At 44.6% G+C, this 19,663-nt stretch overlaps 1 protein-coding gene across 2 annotated transcripts in view; it reads right to left on the reverse strand.

The window, feature by feature from the left end:
* The window catches only part of LAS1L (LAS1 like ribosome biogenesis factor), a 59,141-nt gene that overhangs the window by 27,448 nt on the left and 12,030 nt on the right, over positions 1-19,663 (reverse strand). For both annotated transcript variants that reach the window (XM_075007709.1, XM_075007707.1), the window contains exon 7: positions 6,667-6,776. In XM_075007709.1, coding sequence (XP_074863810.1) covers positions 6,667-6,776 — 110 coding nt within the window. The remainder of the gene's footprint in view (positions 1-6,666; positions 6,777-19,663) is intronic.

The raw sequence follows: 19,663 nt of genomic DNA on the forward strand, positions 1-19,663 counted from the left end.
CTTGAACACACTTGCTATGGGTTACTACAAAGAGATTGCAGCTTGCTCCTCCAGTGGTTCAACATTCCCCAGCCAGCTCCCCTGTTCAGTGCAAACCAGTGCAGTATGTGTGAACTGAGCATTTCTGAGAATGCGGCTGTGTATAGTGGCACCTGTCCCATTTCACCAATCCGTTCCACCAAGCAGACATGCACACCTCAATTTTCAACTAGTGACTTTCTGATGCATTGGTGTGTAGATGCTCAGCACTACACACACATTGAAGGGGGTCTAGTTTTTCAGGTAGGTGCTCAGCAAATTACTTTTACAACGCCTCTACAGTTGTCCCTTATAGCTGTGCATACACAAATTAACACAATATCCATCTTTACATCCTATTTGCATTATGCTCCCATTAGTTTGTTCAGCTGCTTATTCCAGTAATAGTTTCCAATTATTGTATTTTGCACACACAGCGTAAGGAACAAAAGCCTAAATTCATACAACCATCTGCAGATACTAGGGTAGAAAATAAACTGTCCATCCACTGCCTAGACGCCTAGAGCCCATTATGATGGGCACCAAGGACTTTTAGCAGGCACTTGCTGACAGAAGTACCAAGCCCACTGCATGGTGTTTATTTGTTGGTGTGCGTAGGTTTGTGCTGGTGCTGCACTAGCAGCTTCCTTTTCTTGACCGTCTCCCTGTAGGTTCCAGGCACGGTAGAGGACCTGAACAGGGACCCAGATGACATGGCTGCATGAAATACCCCAGATCTCAGCCAGTTGCTCCTCATCTTTCCTACAGTGGACTCCAAGATGGGAGGCAGGAGGTTGTTTACAGGCTCTCAGGATAGAGGGCATGCAGGCATGGGGGAAAGAGACGCCAGTAGCCTTTGGTGCAAGCAGATTTGCCAACGTGGTACGTTTTTACTAGCATCCCTTTTTCAGGTCTTTTGAAGAGGCAGGTGCCTCCCTGCAGTTGCACCACTACCCTTAGTAAATGAGTACAGTCCCAGGGAAATTAGCCTGTTTGCTTACTTACTACTCTCCACTGGGTGAAATATATTTTAAAAGAGCAAAGGAGCAGTAATGCACAGACCAAGATTTCCTGTCTGCCAACTCAAATCCTCCCTCCCTCAGAGACAAGAATAAAGTCAATTCATCTGGCTTATTTGTTTCCTATTCTGACCTCCCATGCACAGCAAAGACAGGAAAAGCTAGCCCAGCTCCTCTTGCAATCCACTGGAAGAGGTTCTAATGGCAGATGCATCCACATTCTCCTGTGCCTATGTTATGTTTCCTTCCTCTGTGGAAGTGGGAACCCACTGCCTCCCCTCTACCAAACTGAAAGCAATGATACAATGCCTAGAGTGCCCCCAGTCACTCTAAACAACAGGCACTACACCAGCAGCTGGCCTGCTCTACATCAGTAGATGCCAATGTAGGAATGTGGTAGTTGGATGCTGGGTCACCCACTGGTGCCTCTCTATGTATCTGGGGCAGCTATGGAGCACAGAATTAACACTGTGTTAACTAAAATCCAGCATGATTGTAGGGACCTGAGGAAAATTTGTACAATGGCAGGGGCAGGTACAAGGGAAGCCACCCCACACAACACAGAAAAATGTTTGATAGGAAACTCATCCTAGTTCCTGAACCAGAGAGTTACCTGTGTGCAAGGACAAACAAAAAGAAGAACAGACTAAAGTCCAAAATCATTCAACCAGCATTTACAGAAAACAAAGTTTCCTTATCTGAAAAGGCTTGGAGGAAAATATCAGAAAATGAAAACAAGTCTCGGGCAGTTTACTGCAATTGCGAAACCCTCTCTAGCCCAGCCACAGTGGCAGGCTTCAGGTTGGTTGATTTTTTTTTTTTTTTTTTTTTTTACCAGTCCAGCATGAGTATGATGAGTATTTTGCAATCCCATCTTCCATAAGTGGCTGCCTTGAGCAAGACTTTCCTTGAAAAGCATTCACTGTCTAGACAAAGCAGAGAAGCAGCTAAGTTTCATGGTAGCCCAAATGAGCCCAGCAATCAAATCACCTCATGAAAGTACCTACTAAAGAACTGAAACACAAGCCACACGTTTATAAACCTTATTACATTCACAGATACTCGTGCTTCCCTCTTCTTTCTTCCTGCTCTGTTTGGAGTCTTTGTTTAGAGAGAGAGACAGTCTACATTAAAAAATGCAACAAACACATCCAAGTAATGGCATCTTGTTACATGTTATGAATAACAAACTGTGCAAATATACATTGAGGGAGTAAGCTGGAGAGTGGGGCATGGCAGATTCTTTCTTTACCTTATTAAAACGCCTTGAAGGCATTCAGGCCCTGGCATCTGTCATTTAGTCACTGTGCCACGTCACTGCTCTGAAACTCCACAGGAAGCTCCCAAAGGTGAAATTTCAGCAAAAGGTGGAAGTGAAGCTTAGGCTAGACTGCTTTTATAGCTATCCTCCTGCCACCACAGCCTTACTCTGTGTACGATCTCCTGTCTCCAGTGCTTTCTCCTACAACTGGTAGCAATGACCTGGAGTAAAAGGCATCCTATGCCTTGCCTGGTCTTTTGAGACTGTTCTCCACAAACCAAGGATATTGATGATCAAAATTTAAAACAATTCAATTACCATCAAGAACCGGAAAACAAAAATCTGCTTTTTAGTTTTATTGCTGTTTCTACAGACATATCTCGTGACATACCAGAGATACCATTCCAATCTTTAGTCTCCCCCATGCTCAGCCTGTTCTCTAAAGCAGTGGCTCTCAACCTTTGCAGAATATTGTATTATTTTAAGAGTCTAATTTGCCTTTTGTATCCCCTGGTTTCAACTCAGACTATGTAGACTTGCTTAAAAATCAGACATAAAATAGAAAAGTCACAGCACTCTATTACTGAAGAATTGTTTACATTAATATTTTTACTGGAGAATTATAAAATCAATTGAATATAAATCTTGTACCTGTGTGTGTATATAATATACACAGAAATATAAACAAGATACTTACTGAGTACCCCCAGCTTCATTACAATACAAGGAGTGGGACACCTTTTGCCACAGCAACTAAGAGCAACACAAACTTTCACTTGAATGCAAGATAACTCGCAGGGGATTCTCTTTCACGCTTTCTTGCTCTACCGAACTCCAGCCTGGTGCCTTCACCTGTGTATCGTAGCTAGTTTAAGCAAAAGGGGCTACTTCCTAAAGTCCCATTCCACTCATTCCCTTTTTATTTTGCCTAGTGCTAGAAAAGAGAGAGCCCATCTCAGATGACCAATTCAGCCAGAAATCTCGTGAGTTCTTTCAAGCAACCACATTAAATATTCACAGCAGGATGCATACAATGTAATTTAAAAAAGGAAGTTTGCAACTTAAATAAATAATTTATGGAAAACTATTAGTGCAGCTCTGACATGCCAATGACGGAGAGTCAGCGCTGCAGAGCACTGAGGGCTCTCAAGTCTGGAACCCTAAGGCCACTGATTCTTTAGCATTTCAACAACTCCTAACATTTTTAATCAGGATGACTCAGATCCACCTCTCTCATAGCATATAATGATATTTGGTGGTATAAGTAGGGCAGCAGCCTCTAAAAGGCCATTCTGAGGCATAATCAGCTACAAGATGTCAAGTGAAATATTTTTGGAGAAGCCTGACGAATTAAGCACAAGACAATGTTCTGGATGCATTTGGAAGTGCATTCCAAATGCTAAGTGTACCGAGCTCACTCATACAACATAGTGGAGAACAGAATGAAAGCTAAGAGAGGATGTATCTAATGACATGCCAAAGCCGTGCTTCAGACAAGCTGAGAACGTATGATTTCAGGGCTCATGGGAGCAAAGTTTTCACAGAAAAATAGCCATTAAAGAATAATACAGGATAGTTTGCCATACCATCTTGCCCTTAATAACAAACATATCAGGCTAAAAGTACTAATGTGAAGAAAAGATATATAATGTAGGATTTCCCAGACAAATGATACGCTCGTCAATCAGAGCAACAATATTTCTCTCCTCTATATCTGATTACAAAAAAGCTTTGCCTAAACTCTTGAATGGATACATTCAAATCAACAAGGACGCTGATAAGGTTGCATTCGGAAATCACTGCAATATATGCTCAGATCCAGTTTCAAAACTTGTCTGCTTCAGTTTTGCCATAGCTACTAAGTTCACTTTCTTTTTCTCCTGTGAATGCATCACCCCTTCTTAAATTTCTCCAGTACATATTACACAACTATCTTGTTCTCACCACCAAAGCCTTTCACTACAGGTTGCACTTTCCTGGTTCAGCATGGTCAGCACTTTACTGGTCCCGAATGAGAGCATGTGCCAAACCAGAGGAGGTCCCCTGCCACTGGCCCCCAAGTGCCTGCTTCAGCTCCCCACAACATACACACCTCCTTGCCCATCTGCTGTGGGGCTTCTTGCTGTCCTGGGCCCATGCTGCTGCAGGGCAGCAGTGGGGCTCTGGTCTGCCTTGTGCATGGGGCTCCAGGCCCAGTCCTAGGCTCCCTAGGACGGCAGGGGGGCTTTGACCAGTCTGTACTGCCATCGGGCTCTTGTCCTGGACCTGTGCTCTCAGGGCTCTCACCCCAGACTGGATTCCCCAGCGCTGTAACAAGGCTCTGGCCCCCTTGTCACCATGGGACTCTGACTGGCACCCCAGGGCTCTGGCCTCCAGGCCCTCTCAGGCTCAGCTTCTGCTGGGGTCTGGCTTCCTCCCCAGCTCTGCACTGCCGCTGCAGAGGCTTTGGCTCCTTGCTGCTGTGGGCTCCCCACCTCCTTGCAGCTGGCAGCCTGCCCTTCCACTCCCAGGCTTGCTGGTCCAGGAGCATCCATGGTCTGGCAGTCCGGAGAGTGCCAATTTTCAGAGGTGCAACCTGTACTCTGTTCTTTCGTTCTACCAAAGGTGGCAACCTCAAATACCCATTTGTAAGCTGTTTACACTAACATCTTTATGCCTCCTTCCTTACTCCCCTCCGCTGCCCCTGAACTCATGGGCAGGCTACCATCCAGCAGACTTTCAAATACGTCCTTAGGATCTCCCTGAAGCTGATACCTTCAAAAAAAAACAAAACAAAAAAAAAAACACAAAACAAAAAGACAACAAAAAAAAACACAACGAATCCACTCACATCCAGATTAAAGGGAAACACGGGGCAAATGACATTCCTTATATTTCTAAGGTTTCAAAAAAAAAAAAAAAAAATGCAGCTGCTTTTCTAATTTGTATATATTTGATAGCATCTCTCTCCCCAGTCCTGCATTTGTCACTTGTCTCAGACTACAAGATTCTTGGGGCAGGGACTGGGTCTCCGTACAAAATTGTACAATACCCAGTCAAGTCCCCCAGGATCTATTGTTATACACATTTAATGATGTAGAATAGAGATAATATTTCCTCACAGGAACTTTGCAAAAGTTAGACCATGTCCATAAGATTGTGAGAAACTGAATTCATAGGCGCTTTGTGATCCCCACATGGAAGTATAACACACATAACGAACCAATGTTTTATTTTTTCAGTTTTTTCATCTCTACTGCCTGCAAGAAATACTTCATTAATAGTAGTTTACAGAAATGAGTCTATTCTATTTCTGGGGTAGAGACTATTTCCAAGAAGTAAGATACACAAAACCACCCCATAGGTTGGGGTTGGGGAACCTTTTTCGCATCAGAGCCAATGACCTGTAGACAAATCAGTCAGGGACCACAAAAGTGGTCCCTCTCTGACTGTATGACGGACAGGGCTATGGGGTCTGGGCAGCAGGGAGCATGCAGAAGCAGACTGAGAATTGGGCTGGGGTGAGATGCAGGAGCGGGAGGAGGAGCTGGGATGTGGGTCTAGGTGAGAGGGAGGGTGTCGGGTCTTGAAGGGAGCAGGTAGGAGTGAGCTGCAGGTGGAGGGCCTGGGAGGAAGAGCTCAGGATGAGGGGTCTAGAAGGGAGCTGTCTGGGGGCACACGGTCTGGGCAACAGAGGTGTACTTACCTTTGCAGCATCCTAGATTCACATGACTGAGCTCCCCATTCCCAGGCAACACCTTACACTGCTCTGATTGGCTGGAATTCCAACCAATCAGAGCAGCAGTAGGAACCTCTGGGCAGGCTGCCCAGGCCACTGCTGCTCCTTCCAATTGGGACAATAGCAGCAACCAGCAGCAGAGCCCAGAGCCACTTCCTGTCCCACAGAGCTATCCCACAGCCATGAAAGAACCCACGGCTTGCCTAATCCGGCTTGGAAGACTTGGGGCTCTGCACCCTCCATGCCACCGCAAGCTGGATTCTATAGAGACCCCAAGCCTCAGGGTCCAGATCCCCACAAGCTGGGGGTTCCCACCCCTGCCATAGGTCAAAATGACCTTGACTGAGCTGTCAATTGTTGCAGCAGTTAGAGAAGAGAGAGGAAGTAGAAAGAGTGGCACATATCCCAGGGCCAGAAGGAACATAAACAGGAACAGCTACACATGGAGGTTACTGGCAGGTGAAACATTCTTTAATCAAGAACTAGGACAACAGATGAGTTGCCACTGCAACCTCTGGCTTTGTCTGTGACTAATTTCAAAAACACAGTTCTTTAAAGCACAGTAAAATGACGCAAGGAGACAGCCCAACAACTTTATTGTATTACAGTTCCTGCCCGGAGCACACAGCTTCTCTCCAGATACACTGTACCTGTTCTCTTGCAGTAAGTCTTTAATCTGAGCCAATATCCACTCCACCTCTGAGGAAGAATTACACCATGCTTTGCGAGCCTTTTGTAAGGACTGTAGCTCCCGAAGAACCTGTATAAGAGAGGAAAACAATGCATGAGTATGTTTTGTTGCATGGCAGTCACTGCAAGTGAGAGGCACTACTGTAAAGAACAGATAGATGCATGATCCAGGATTTCATCCACAACCCTGACAGTGACTCTCACTAACAGCAGTATGAATTGCTAATACAGAAGTATTCTGTCTAAGGACTGCCCTGAACCGAAAGAGGAGCATGATCAAGGACTCAGAGGCAGGAAACTAGATACCAGCATTTGCTCATTTTATTCTCTGCTCTCCAGCAAGTCCATCTCTGTTCCCAAGTCCTCAGCAGTAAAACAGATGATGCCTATTTGAATCAGGCATTTTGCCATTAATGTTAACCATGTGGCAGAGACCTAAGTGTCAAATCAGCTTAGTGGCTTATGCAGCCTTCAGAATGCAGTTAAGTGGAAAAGAGCAAGCAAGGTGCAGGCTACAGCAAGAATAAAAAAGACTAGCACTAGAGACATATGCCACCTGTCTAGAAATCAGTGTCATCTTCAGCTTCACACACACACACACACACACACACATTTTAGCACAAGGCTGTGCAAGTTGCACACTCTGCTAATTACAGACATTTGCACCCAGAGCAACTGGTATTTCTGTCACTACCTGAAAAGGTACCAGTGGAGGGCACTTTCTGTTTACAGCTGAAAAGCCATATGCATAATGCCAATGGAGGCTGCATGCCATGTGACATCACTGGGGCTCCCACAGTCTCGGTGACATGCTCTTGCAGTTTTCATGCACGGGGGAAAGACATTTTAGCAGCAGGTCATCCGCACTGGATTTCACTCAATATTGTGGTGCACCAGAATCTTGTTGGGACAGGTGTCTTAATATGCCTTCTGCTTTTAAGTATCTATACCCAGGAGTAGGTGGCATTAATGTACTAAGCACTGACATGGTGGGGCTGGCCTGGTTTGGAACAGAGCTATGCCCTTGTATTGCCAACCATTCAGCGTAAATCAGACTCAAACAATGCACACGATACAAACATGCCAACCCATGAGCTCAGTGGTTTGGAGGGTTTTTTAAAGACATTTGTGCATTTGGTGTGCATCACAAACAGGCCTTCCCGAAGAATTCTATTCTGAGGCGGCTGATGAATATGCAGCGTTAAGGCATTCCAAACACAGAACTTCCTGTGCAGATGAGGAGTCTGAAGGAGCATCAGTTGGGACATGATTTCTGGTGTCTGTTTGAAGTTTTGTGTTTAATTTGCTTAGCAGTGTCACAATGATGAGGTGCAACAAAACATCACGTCTGAGCTGTGACTTGACTTATGAATCACTAATATAATCTGAAGCTGGTTAAACGTGATCTCGTATAGGGAGGCATCCTTAGGTTAGCACAGCAGTAAACAGTGATCTGTTGGTGGAACCTGGAGCCTCTGACAGGTGATCCTGATTGGTTTGGTTGGGAGGCTATCACATGCCAGCATTTAAGTGGCTCCCTTCCCTCACTGCCATGCTTCTGCTCTCTGCCTTGGAGCTGCCCCCAGGAGCCTCCTGCTTGCTGTGGGGGAGAGAGACAAGGGGAATGCTAATGTCAGGGTGAACTCCTCCATCACTCCTACACCCCATCTCCACAGACAGGGGGGACACAACAGGACTTGGGATGAGAGGGGCTTGCTGGCAGTAGCTCATATGCCTGAATGTGCTCAGCATACTTAAATGGCAAGGGTAATGCAAATCTGTCACCCTCTTTTTCCCTCTAATTTTTCCATTGTGGCAGGGCCAGGGTGGAGGGCCCCTCAGAGGGAGCCCAAACAAACAGAAGGGCCTGAAGGACAGTTGCAGCAAGCAGCTGGCTGGGAGATAGCTTAGCCTAACTGGGGTCAGCTGGCCCCAATGACTGGGCTAATAAGATGCCTTTAAAAACCCTTCACAGTGGGAAGGGTGGAGAGAGTGTGAGAGGTGAGTGGAAACCAGAAGTACTGAGAGAGAGCAGGTTGGAAAGGAGCAGAAAAAAGGAACAGGAACACCAGAAACTGCAGAGGGAGAGTGGGGAGCTGCAGCAGATTGAGAAAGCGACTCATTACAGCTGCAGGCTGGAGAAGGTACTGGGGGAATTGTCTGGGGAAGTGGCCCACGGAGAAGAGCTGCTACACCAAGGGCCCAGGGAGTCAGCCCTTCCCACCAGCAGTCACACAGGGTCCATTGGCCAGAACCCGGCACAAGTGGGCAGGGGCTGGGTTTCCCCCAGACCACCCCTCACCCCAGCAAGAGCAACTGGGCCCCTGAGTGGTCCCAATGGACTGAATAGAGGCCAGAGGCCCAGGAATAGGATTGACTTTGTCAAACCATCCATGCACAGAACACAGACTGGGAAGTCTTTTGAAATTGTACACAATCGCTTGGCAGCTCCTGCAGCCAAATCATCTGCAGAGCTGGGCGAAAGTAGAGTCCCCCTTGCCCTGGGCCTGTGCTGCTCCTGGAAGCAGCTGGCACATACTTGCAGCCCTTGGCAAAGGAGGCAGGGCAGAAGGGCTCTACATTTTGCCCTTGTCTGCAAGCATTTCCCCAGCAGCTCCCACTGGCTGGTAATGGGGAACCACAGCCAATAGGAGATATGGGGTTGGTGCTTGCAAATGGAGGTGGTAAGGGGCAGCATGTGGAGCCACTTGCCCATCCCCCTCAGTCAAAGCTGGACATGCCAAATGTTTTTGAGAGTAGCACAGGGCCAGAGTGGGGGGGTGAGTCTGTTTAGCCCCATTGCATCACTGCTCAGAGCTGCCTCAGGTATGCAGTGCCCAGACAGAACCCGCATCCTGAGTCCCTCCTGCACCCAAACTCCCTCCCAGAGCCTGCATCCCTACCCCATGTCCCAGGCTCAGCCCCTGGCCCCTACCAAACTCCAATCCCCTTGGCCCACGACCAGAGCCTGCAGCCAACCCCCCACCCCAGACTGCTGAAATTAAGGATGGAGTGAGCAAGGTAAGGCCTCACAGAAGGGATGGAGTAGGAGAAGGGAAGGCAACGGTATGTGGGTTTGAGGCAGATCTGGGAATGCCCTTAAATTCAGCACGTGATCTTGTGCTTAAAAGGTTGGAGGCCACTAGATTAGACCATCTTCTCAAGAAACTCATCTAAGGCCCACTTGAATGTTTTACTGTTATAATCAGTTTAGCAGGTCCAGCATTACCAGCAAAGTTTGAGCAGTACAGCCTCCCTAATATGGATATACTGATATAAAGATGTCTTGAGTCCTGCAGCTCCACTGATATCCATGGGTACTTCTACCTCATTTTTGCAGGTGTGCATGCAAATGCAAATTTTATGTTTAGAGCACTGCAAGCTTGCAATATCCACTTTATACCCATGGGTCTCCATATCTGTGGATGCAGATAGCTATAACTCCTTTCTGCAGGCACAGATGTGGACACCAATTTTGTATCTGCATGGGGCTCTAAAGATGTATAATACCAGTACAACTTGCTGAATAGTAATAACTATGCTAGTATAAAGGCACCTGTACACCACTATAATCGACTATTCTTTAGGAACTGTGTATGTCTGTCCATCCGTCTGCGAGTCTGTTTGCTCAAAAACTCCTTCTAAATGGTAATAGCTAGGACAATCTGGTATGCAGCTTCCTCTTGTAACTTAAAGCAAGGAAATGGTTTGGTTGTGCCAGGACAACAGGGTGTGCCTTGAATGAGATTGGGTCTCACAAAATGGAAAGGGAGGGGTCTGGTCAGAGGGACCATTATACTGTAGAATGACCACAGGGAGGCAGCCAGGAGCCAGCAATGGGAACCAGGACAGCTATAATCCCACTGGGACAGCAGGGGACAAGGGTGGGAAAGGGACAGCTATCCATTATATGTTAGTATATACTTCAGAGAGAGAGCGTGAGCAAGAGTGTGTGTGTCCGTCCGTCCCGCACCCAAGGAACATGAACCACTCTCCTGGCGGTGCCCACTGCAGCAGCCATGGACAGGCATTTCTTTCCTGGTCCCAAGCTGCTGCAGTGAGACAGGGCTGGGCCTGTCCTCTCTCCCCAGGGCAGCTGGCATACTGAACCGGTCATTCCAGAACCTGAGTTAAGGACCGAAGCTACACTAGGTACATCTCCTATTTGTACTGTAACTAAGTGTATTTCAGTCAAGACATATTTAAAAAAAAGTTAATTTCCAACTTTTCTTGATTCTAAATATCCACACCTGTTTTTACGCTTCTAGACATGTACTCTACCCTTCTGTGGACCTGAAAGAGCAAGCTATTGGCATTTTAAAGTCTCTAAAATGCAGAATAGACTGTATATTTTATCAGCAGTAGCTAATTCAAGAATCTTTCCAGTTCAGTGATGTAAGAGCCATTTATAGCCAATGCAATATTTAAAATCAGAACCAACTCTCAAATACAATTAGGATTGCTTTGTAAATTACCCAAGTTAGATCATACCATTCCCGGATGGAAATCCTGCAGCGATATTAATAATCATCTCTCTCAACTGCATATTGCTTCCAGAGTTTAAAAGCGTGAACAGTTATTTCTTGCCATTAATCACTACAGTGAACTGTTGACAGAAGTTACTGAGGATATCTTCCAACAAACCTTCTGTTAACAGATCGCTCTGTCAATTCACTCTGTCGACAGAGAGCATCTGGACTGCCAGGCCGCGCTCTCGATGGAATGGCTAACCAGAAGCACAGCAAACAGGGGTGCCCAGTGATCCGGAAGCCCTGTCTGTCCACAGAGGGGCCCTTGGAGTGTCCACACAGCTTTTTTGCCAACAGTTTGTTGACAGAATGCATTTTTAGCATGGATACTCTGAGTTTTGTTGACAAAACCCTCTAGTGTAGACATAGCCTTCATGTATTCACTCCACCAAGAAAACACTTGCCAAACACATCACAAACAAGGGTGCAAGAAAAGTTTAGCTTATAACGTTTAGAACAACATACTGTGCAGTCACACTTATTTTTTCAATGTTAAAAATACCAAATCAGTTCATCAGTAGCCTTTAGGCTGGTATTAAATTTAGTTTTGCTTAGTGCCATCAAACATGTTTATTTAAATCAGCAACATATCAAATCTGTATACGTTTTGAAGTATATGTATTTGGCTTGAGGGTGAACAAAACTCTAGCTCACAAATTTAATTTTACCTGATCAGACAGTGGGATGAGATGGAATGGGGATTAAACCCAGAGACTGGGACTCAGGACTCCTAGGTTTAAATCCCAACTTTGCTTCCAGTTCTCTGCAGGGGTCCAGAGAAATTATTTAGCTGCTCTGCAACAGCTTTTCCTGCACTTTTAAAAGGAGTCTAGTTTGTTTATGTTACTGTAAAGTCTCAATGTGTGTAAAGTCCTTCAACAATCCTTAAGTCAATGGGTCACTATACATAGTGCCGTGATTTGAGCACTGGCCTTGCAAACGCAGGGTTGTGAGCTCAATCCTTCAGGAGGCTGGGCCTTTTAGGGGGCAGGGGCAAATATTTAAAATCTGTCAGGGATGATGCTTGGTCTGGACTCAATGACATCCTGATGTCCCTTCCAGTTTTGTGAGATATGTATGTATGCAAATTATTACTAGTAACTACTCTTTGAAACTGTTACTAATTCTAACAGTACAAACCACATGTAAGTGTTTCCATAAAAGCCTGCTTACCTCAACCGGAACTTGCTCAGTCAAGCTCCAGTCATTTGGAAACTTACTGGATTTGCAGCAATGAAGTCATGCCTCACTAAATGTGATCTTTGATAACAAAGGATTTTCTCCTTGAATACTGATACTGGGGAGAGAGCAGTGGAGGGAGGAACAATAAAGAAGGGCCTGGGGAGTCTTCATCCAGGATGAATCAATTCAAGTTTTTTTAAAAATAAACAAACTTAAAAAAAAAAAAAAAGAGTACTTAGAAGTTTTCCCCTCCTAGATAGGACAGCCATGTCATCATCTTCCCATCTTTACCACTCTCTCCACCTATATTGCCAGGACATTACAAATAACTTTGGCAGGCTATTAAAGACCCTTGAGTTACTGGAACAGTCACTTCCTGCTCCACTCCAGAAAAGGGTGGTAGTGCCAGGATTTTCTGAAGAGTTATCTATAAAGGGCCATTTATTACTTGTCCCGTCATTGCACTGTATTGTATTTAATGTCTGTAAACAAGGCCACATTTTTAACAACAGTTTGTTTGTAATGAGAAAGTGAGAGATAAGAGTTTTGAGGATCCCTGTACGGAACAACTTCATTGCTGGATGTGACTATATTTTTCTAGAATGAAGCCAATACAGGAAGCTCTTCACCACATCTGACCCTCCTCTATAAACTCTTTTGGTAAGAAATAGGTAAGTATTTCCCAGCAGATATTTAGCAATGATTTTATAGTAAACCAACTTACGTGCTGAGATCTGCACAGTTACATCCAAGAACTTATAAGTCAGATCATTTAGTTAACATAACAATCCAACAAATAAAAAAATGAATAGAGCAAAAAGGAAGCAATCAAGTAGAAGTCTTACAGAGATCACTTCCATTGATCCCTTATACTGATGGGCATAATTCATGAAATGCAATAGTCAATATTAAAAATGAGGAAAATTTTCACCCAGTTGACACCACTGAAAATTTATTTTCCATTACTTACTCCTTTTCCATTCCTGGAAATTTCCCAGAGCTAATAAGCAGAGACTGGAAAGAACATATTAAGAGATGCCTGACAAAAATGACATTGCACAGGATAGCATAAGTGGGGAGTATGTTTTCAGAAGCAGAGCATGCTATAGGATTTATTTCCTTAGTTGATATCAATAACAAGACATTTACACTTGGTCATTTTTGCATGCCATTCTGGTGAACTAAAGTTGCTTTTCTTTTGCAGTTGACAGAACTGAAGGAGGGAAAGTGGGGGGATTTCTAAATGCACAAAATGGGAATTAGGTGCCCAAGATCTATCATCTTTCAGTGTGAATTGGGTACTTTTATTGCCCTTTGTATCTTTGAAAATCTCACACCAGAGATTGTGATTTGCCAGGAGACAACTTTCAGGCAATAGAACATTCCATACAAACCTGTCATTTTGAAATCTAGCCAGTGAGTTAAAAAGTAATTCCAGGTTATACAGCAGCCCCTTCCCTTCCACTGCCAGTTTGTGCTTTTATAATAATAGTTGCCTATTCCTTTTTGTAACCCTTTTTCTTCTACCCTCTCACTGATGCAAAGACCTAGGAGAAAAACAGGCTGTGTTTTAACCAGTTCCAGAGATTCCCTCTATAAAGTGCTATGAAGCCAACAGAACAAGAAAAATAAGTTCCCATCTAAACTTTTAGTTCTAAGGACTGTGTGACTTGTAACAGCAGTTAACATTTTTCAGCCTGAAATGTTATTTACATACACAACTACTGAACAGTGTTTCCCAAGAATATTAGAAACTGGGATTGGGATGTGTCGTGCTATCTGCACGTGTACCTCAGAAATCTGCATGTTTATTCCAAATGCATTGTAAAGTTTCTAATTGTAGTTCTCCTCGATGTTGAAGTTAACGTTCCACAGGGTAGAAGACAAAGCACTACTGGAAAATATTACTGTAGAATAATTGAGACAGAGGTCTTGACGGGCTTGACCCAAAGCCAAATAAAGATTCTCACTGGCTTCAGTCCCTATCTCAAGGTTCCTGTCATGAAGGTCTCACCTTGCTTTTGCTAAGGACATCAAATATCATTTGTTGTTTTAAAGAGAAGGAAGGGGGGAGATTATATGTCATGAGTAAAGGGAAGAATTTCTGTAAGAATAGAATCCTTGTCTCCAACCTCCCATCACTACTCCCAGCAGCTGAACCCAGACAGAAATGTTGTAAGCTAGCTGCTGGGAAAGGTGTGTAGAAGACCTGAGAGTGATTAGCTATTTTAAAGCAACCAATTCCTAAAAGCTTTGGGCTCAATAACTGGAAGTACATAGTTCAGCAACCTAGAGGCACAAAAAGTCACAGGACTTGCAGAGACAGATTTGGGGCTATTATATATAAACACAAACTACGGGGCTGCACCCTGTAATCATGTAAGAAGGCCACACTTGATCTCTGTGGTGAGCTCATGCCAGCTTTGCTTGGGTGAGCCACACAAAACAGTACCAAGAAAGAAAAAAGCACAGCCAGGCTCCATAATGTTAGCTCTCTCTTCATCAGCAATGCTCTCAACCCCATCTACAGCCCATTGGATGAACTGCTATGCCACGGACAACAGTTCCTTTGTACTTTAGATAAGAATTGGCTCTTCTGAAATTGGCAAAATCACAGAAGTTTCACCCTCCTGCTACTAAACCGACTACCAACATAGATAGGCACAAGCATCAGAAATATTGGTGTGACACTCATGAAAGTTTTGGCCCCCATCCCCCTGAATAATTTAAGAAGTGCTGTAACATTTTCCTTTGACTAGGGGACATTGGTAAAATGATTCATATTCAAGCACATTCAACAGCAATCTATCATACAAACATTCAAATTAACACATGTTGACTGAGCCCCTTTTAAAAAGAAATCCTGCATAGTTGAAGTCTTTTGATCTACCTTATCTTTAAAGCTTTAGGGCTCAAACAAGAGGGATGACTGACATCCACATTCCCATAGCACCTCTCTCACATGCCTCTCCTGGTACATGGCACAGCCTCTTCCTGAAACAACATGTAGGCAGAAGGAATGCAAAGTCATATAACCTCTACCCAGGGTTCTCAACAGAATGTGGCCAATGACAGCCTTTCAGCAATGCATGGGAGGGAAGGGATGGGATCTGCTTCCAGCTGCAGCGAAGGAGTGGTGGGAGAGGAAGAGAGACCTTGGCAGAGCTCATCTTTCCCCAGTACCAGAAGACTCAGGGCTGGGGGTGGGTGAAAAGGGGCACTACGACTCTGCCCCACAGGCTGCAGTGGAGCCTGCAGGTTCAGGAAATGAACATGCTGGAAATTGCTCCCCCAACTCCTACTACTCTAGAGCTTAGCTGAGATAAAGACAGCCTTTGTGTGACAGCACTCTGCAGGGCTTTGGTAAACGCAGGGCTTGGCTCTTCCTGGCCAGTGCCCTGAGCTAGAGGGTCCTGGGCACTGGCCCAGTCAGAGGTAGTGAGGGAAGGAAGAAGCCGGCCAGCCAGGTTGCTGGTAAGCTCAGTGCTCTGATCAGAGGCTGAGTCTCCATGCAATGCTGGGAGGGATATGGAGGAGCAGCAAGACTAAGGAGAAGTGAGGGGGCCCAAAGGGACAAAACAGGAAGAGAACAGTGAGAGAATGCACATAAAGGGCTGCAGGGTGGCCAGCAGAGGTGACATGTAACTGGCAATTGCCTGCACTTAACCACTGCAGCCATTGCCGGCGAGAAACAGGACAGGGTAGGGCCCAGCAGGCCAAGAGCCAGCATGCACCTAGAACTGTACTGACAGACCAGCAGGGGAAGCAGCTGGTCCTATATGTTGTGTTTTCACCCCATCACCAGCCTTGCATGCCAACCTCCACAATCTACCACTGGTGAGCCAACAGCAGAACCTGCCAGTACTGAGGGGGAAGACAGAAAATACGAGACAATACGGTAATTTTTAAGAGCGTTGGGACACCTGCAGGAGGCTTTAAATATGGGACTGTCCCTCTGAAAACAGGACATCTGGTCACCCTATGTATAATTACATGCATACAAATGCAAGAAGTATGGGTAATAAGCAGGAAAAACTGGAAGTGCCAGTAAATAAATATAAACTATGACATCGTTGGCATCACAGAAACTTGGTGGGATAATACACATGATTGGAATGTTGGTATTGAAGGGTACAACCTGCTTAGGAAGGACAGACAGGGAAGAAAGGGGGAAGGTGTTGCCTTATGTATTACAAATGTACACACTTGGACTGAGGTGGAGATGGACGTAGGAGATGGACATGTTGAGAGTCTCTGGGTTAGACTAAGAGGGGTAAAAAACAAGGGTGATGTCCTGATAGGCATCTACCACAGGCCGCCTAGCCAGGTGGAAGAGGCAGATGAGACTCTTTTTAAACAACTAACAAAGTCAAGCAGGGCCCCAGATTTGGTGGTGATGGGGCACTTCAACTATCTAGATATACATTGGGAAACTAGTACAGCAGGGCACAGACTATCCAGTAAGTTCTTGGATTGTATTGGAGACAATTTTTTATTCCAAAAGGTTGAAAAAGCTACTGGGGGGAAGCTGTTTTAGATTTGATTTTAACAAATAGGGAGGAATTGGTAGAGAACTTGAAAGTGGAAGGCAGCTTGGGTGAAAGTGATCATGAAATCACAGAGTTCACAATTCTTAGGAAGGGTAGATGGAAAAACAGCAAAATAGAGATAATGGATTTCAGGAGGGAAGATTTTGGTAAACTCAGAGAGCTGGTAGGTAAGGTCCCATGGGAAGCAAAGCTGAGGGGAAAAACAGCTGAGGAGAGTTGGCAGTTTTTCATAGGGACAGTATTAAGGACCCAAAAGCAAACTATCCCGCTGCGTAGGAAAGATAGAAAACACGGAAAAAGACCACCTTGGCTTAACCAGGAGATCTTGCACGATCTCAAAATAAAAAAGGAATTGTATAAAAAGTGGAAACAAGGAAAAATTACAAAGGATGAATACAGGAAAAACAACACAAGAATGCAGGAGAAAGATTAGAAAGGCTAAGGCACAAAATGAGCTCAAACTAGCTACAGGCATAAAGAGAAACACGAAGGCTTTTTATAAATATATTAGAAACAAGAGGAAGACCAGGGACAGGATAGGGCCATTGCTCAGTGAGGAGGGAGAAACCGTAACAGGGAACTTGGAAATGGCAGAGATGCTCAATGACTTCTTTGTTTTGGTCTTCACTGATAAGTCTGATGACAGAATACCCAACATAGTGAATGCTAGTGGGAAAGGGGTAGGGTTAGAAGTTAAAATAAAAAAAGAACAAGTTAAAAATCACTTAGGAAAATTAGATGTCTGCAAGTCACCAGGGCCTGATGAAATGCACCCTAGAATACTCAAGGAGCTGATAGAGGAGGTATCTGAGCCTTTAGCTATCATCTTTGGAAAAATCATGGGAGACAGGAGAGATTCCAGAAGACTGGAAAAGGGCAAATATAGTGCCCATCTATAAAAAGGGAAATAAGAATAACACAGGAAACTACAGGCCAATCAGCTTAACTTCAGTGCCAGGAAAGATAATGGAGCAGGTAATTAAAGAAATCATCTGCAAGTACTTGAAAGGTGCTAAGGTAATAGGAAACAGCCAGCATGGATTTGGAAAGAATAAATCTTGTCAAACTAATCTGATAGCTTTCTTTGATAGGATAAGGAGCCTTGTGGATAGGGGAGAAGCAGTAGATGTGGTCTACCTAGACTTTAGTAAAGCATTTGATGTGGGGTCTCATGATATTCTTACAAAAAAAGTAGGCAAATACAATTTAGATGAGGCTACTATAAGGTGGGTGCATAACTGGCTGGATAACCGTACCCAGAGAGTAGTTCTTAATGGTTCTCAATCCTGCTGGAAAAGTATAACAAGTGGGGTTCCACAGGGGTCTGTGTTAGGACCAGTTCTGTTCGATGCCTTCATCAATGATTTAGATATTGACATAGAAAGTACACTTATTAAGTTTGTAGATGATACCAAGTTGGGAGGGGTTGCGACTACTTTGGAGGATAGGGTCATAATTCAAAATGATCTGGATAAATTGGAGAAATGGTCTGAGGTAAACAGGATGAAGTTTAATAAGGACAAATGCAAAGTGCTCCACTTGGGAAGGAACAATCAGTTTCACACATACAGAATGGGGAGAGACTGTCTAGGAACGACTACAGCAGAAGGGGATCTAGGGATTATAGTGGACCACAAGCTAAAGAGTCAACAGTGTGATGCTGTTGCAAAAAAAGCAAACATGATTCTGGGATGCATTAACAGGTGTGTTGTGAACAAGACACGAGAAGTCATTCTTCTGCTCTACTCTGCGCTGGTTAGGCCTCAGCTGGAGTATTGTGTCCAGTTCTGGGCACCGCAGTTCAAAAAAGATGTGGAGAAACTAGAGAGGGTCCACAGAAGAGTGACAAGAATGATCAAAAATCTAGAGAATGTGACCTATGAAAAGAGGTTGAAAGAATTGGGCTTGTTTAGTTTGGAAAAGAGAAGATTGAGGGGAGACATGATAGCGGTCTTCAGGTATCTAAAAGGGAGTCTATAAGGAGGCAGGAGAAAACTTGTTCTTCTTGGCCTCTGAGGATAGAACAAGAGGCAACAGTCTTAAACTGAAGCAAGGGAGGTTTACGTTGGACATTAGGAAAAAGTTCCTAACTGTCAGGGCAGTCAAACAGTGGAATAAATTGCCAAGGGAGGTTGTGGAATCTCCATCACTGGAGATATTTAAGAACAGGTTAGATAGATGTCTATCAGGGATGGTTTAGATAGAACACTAGGACTGGAAGGGACCTTGAGAGGCCATCAAGTCCAGCCTTCTGCCCCAATGGCAGGACCAAGTACTATGATTCTATGGTTCTATGTGAAAAACTTCTGTTACAATAAACAAGCCAATCTGGCACCCAGATATTCCAAGTCAAGGCTTGCAAGGCAGGTCAGTTTCTCCGGCATTGTCTACATGGCCAAACAAACAAACAAGGTCCCCTGAAAGACACAAGTTTTGTTACAAGTGGAAGTATGAACAGCTTGTCGCTGGCAAGAGCCCTCTTCTGTGGGAACCCCACTCATAGCGGGTGGAAGTATTTTGTCAGCAAAAGTGCTGACAAACAGCATTCTCTTTGCCAGACTGTGAGGAGATGGCCATTTTGCTAAAAGCTGTACAGTGCAAACAAAGCCTTGGTCTTTGAGTAATAAGATTTGTGATAAAAGCACAGAGCAGTCACGCAGCAGGGAAACAAGCAGAGCTCAAAGTGTTAATCAAAT

This window comes from Carettochelys insculpta, chromosome 13 (assembly GCF_033958435.1).
Source record: "Carettochelys insculpta isolate YL-2023 chromosome 13, ASM3395843v1, whole genome shotgun sequence".
Classification (NCBI taxonomy): Eukaryota; Metazoa; Chordata; order Testudines; family Carettochelyidae; genus Carettochelys; species Carettochelys insculpta.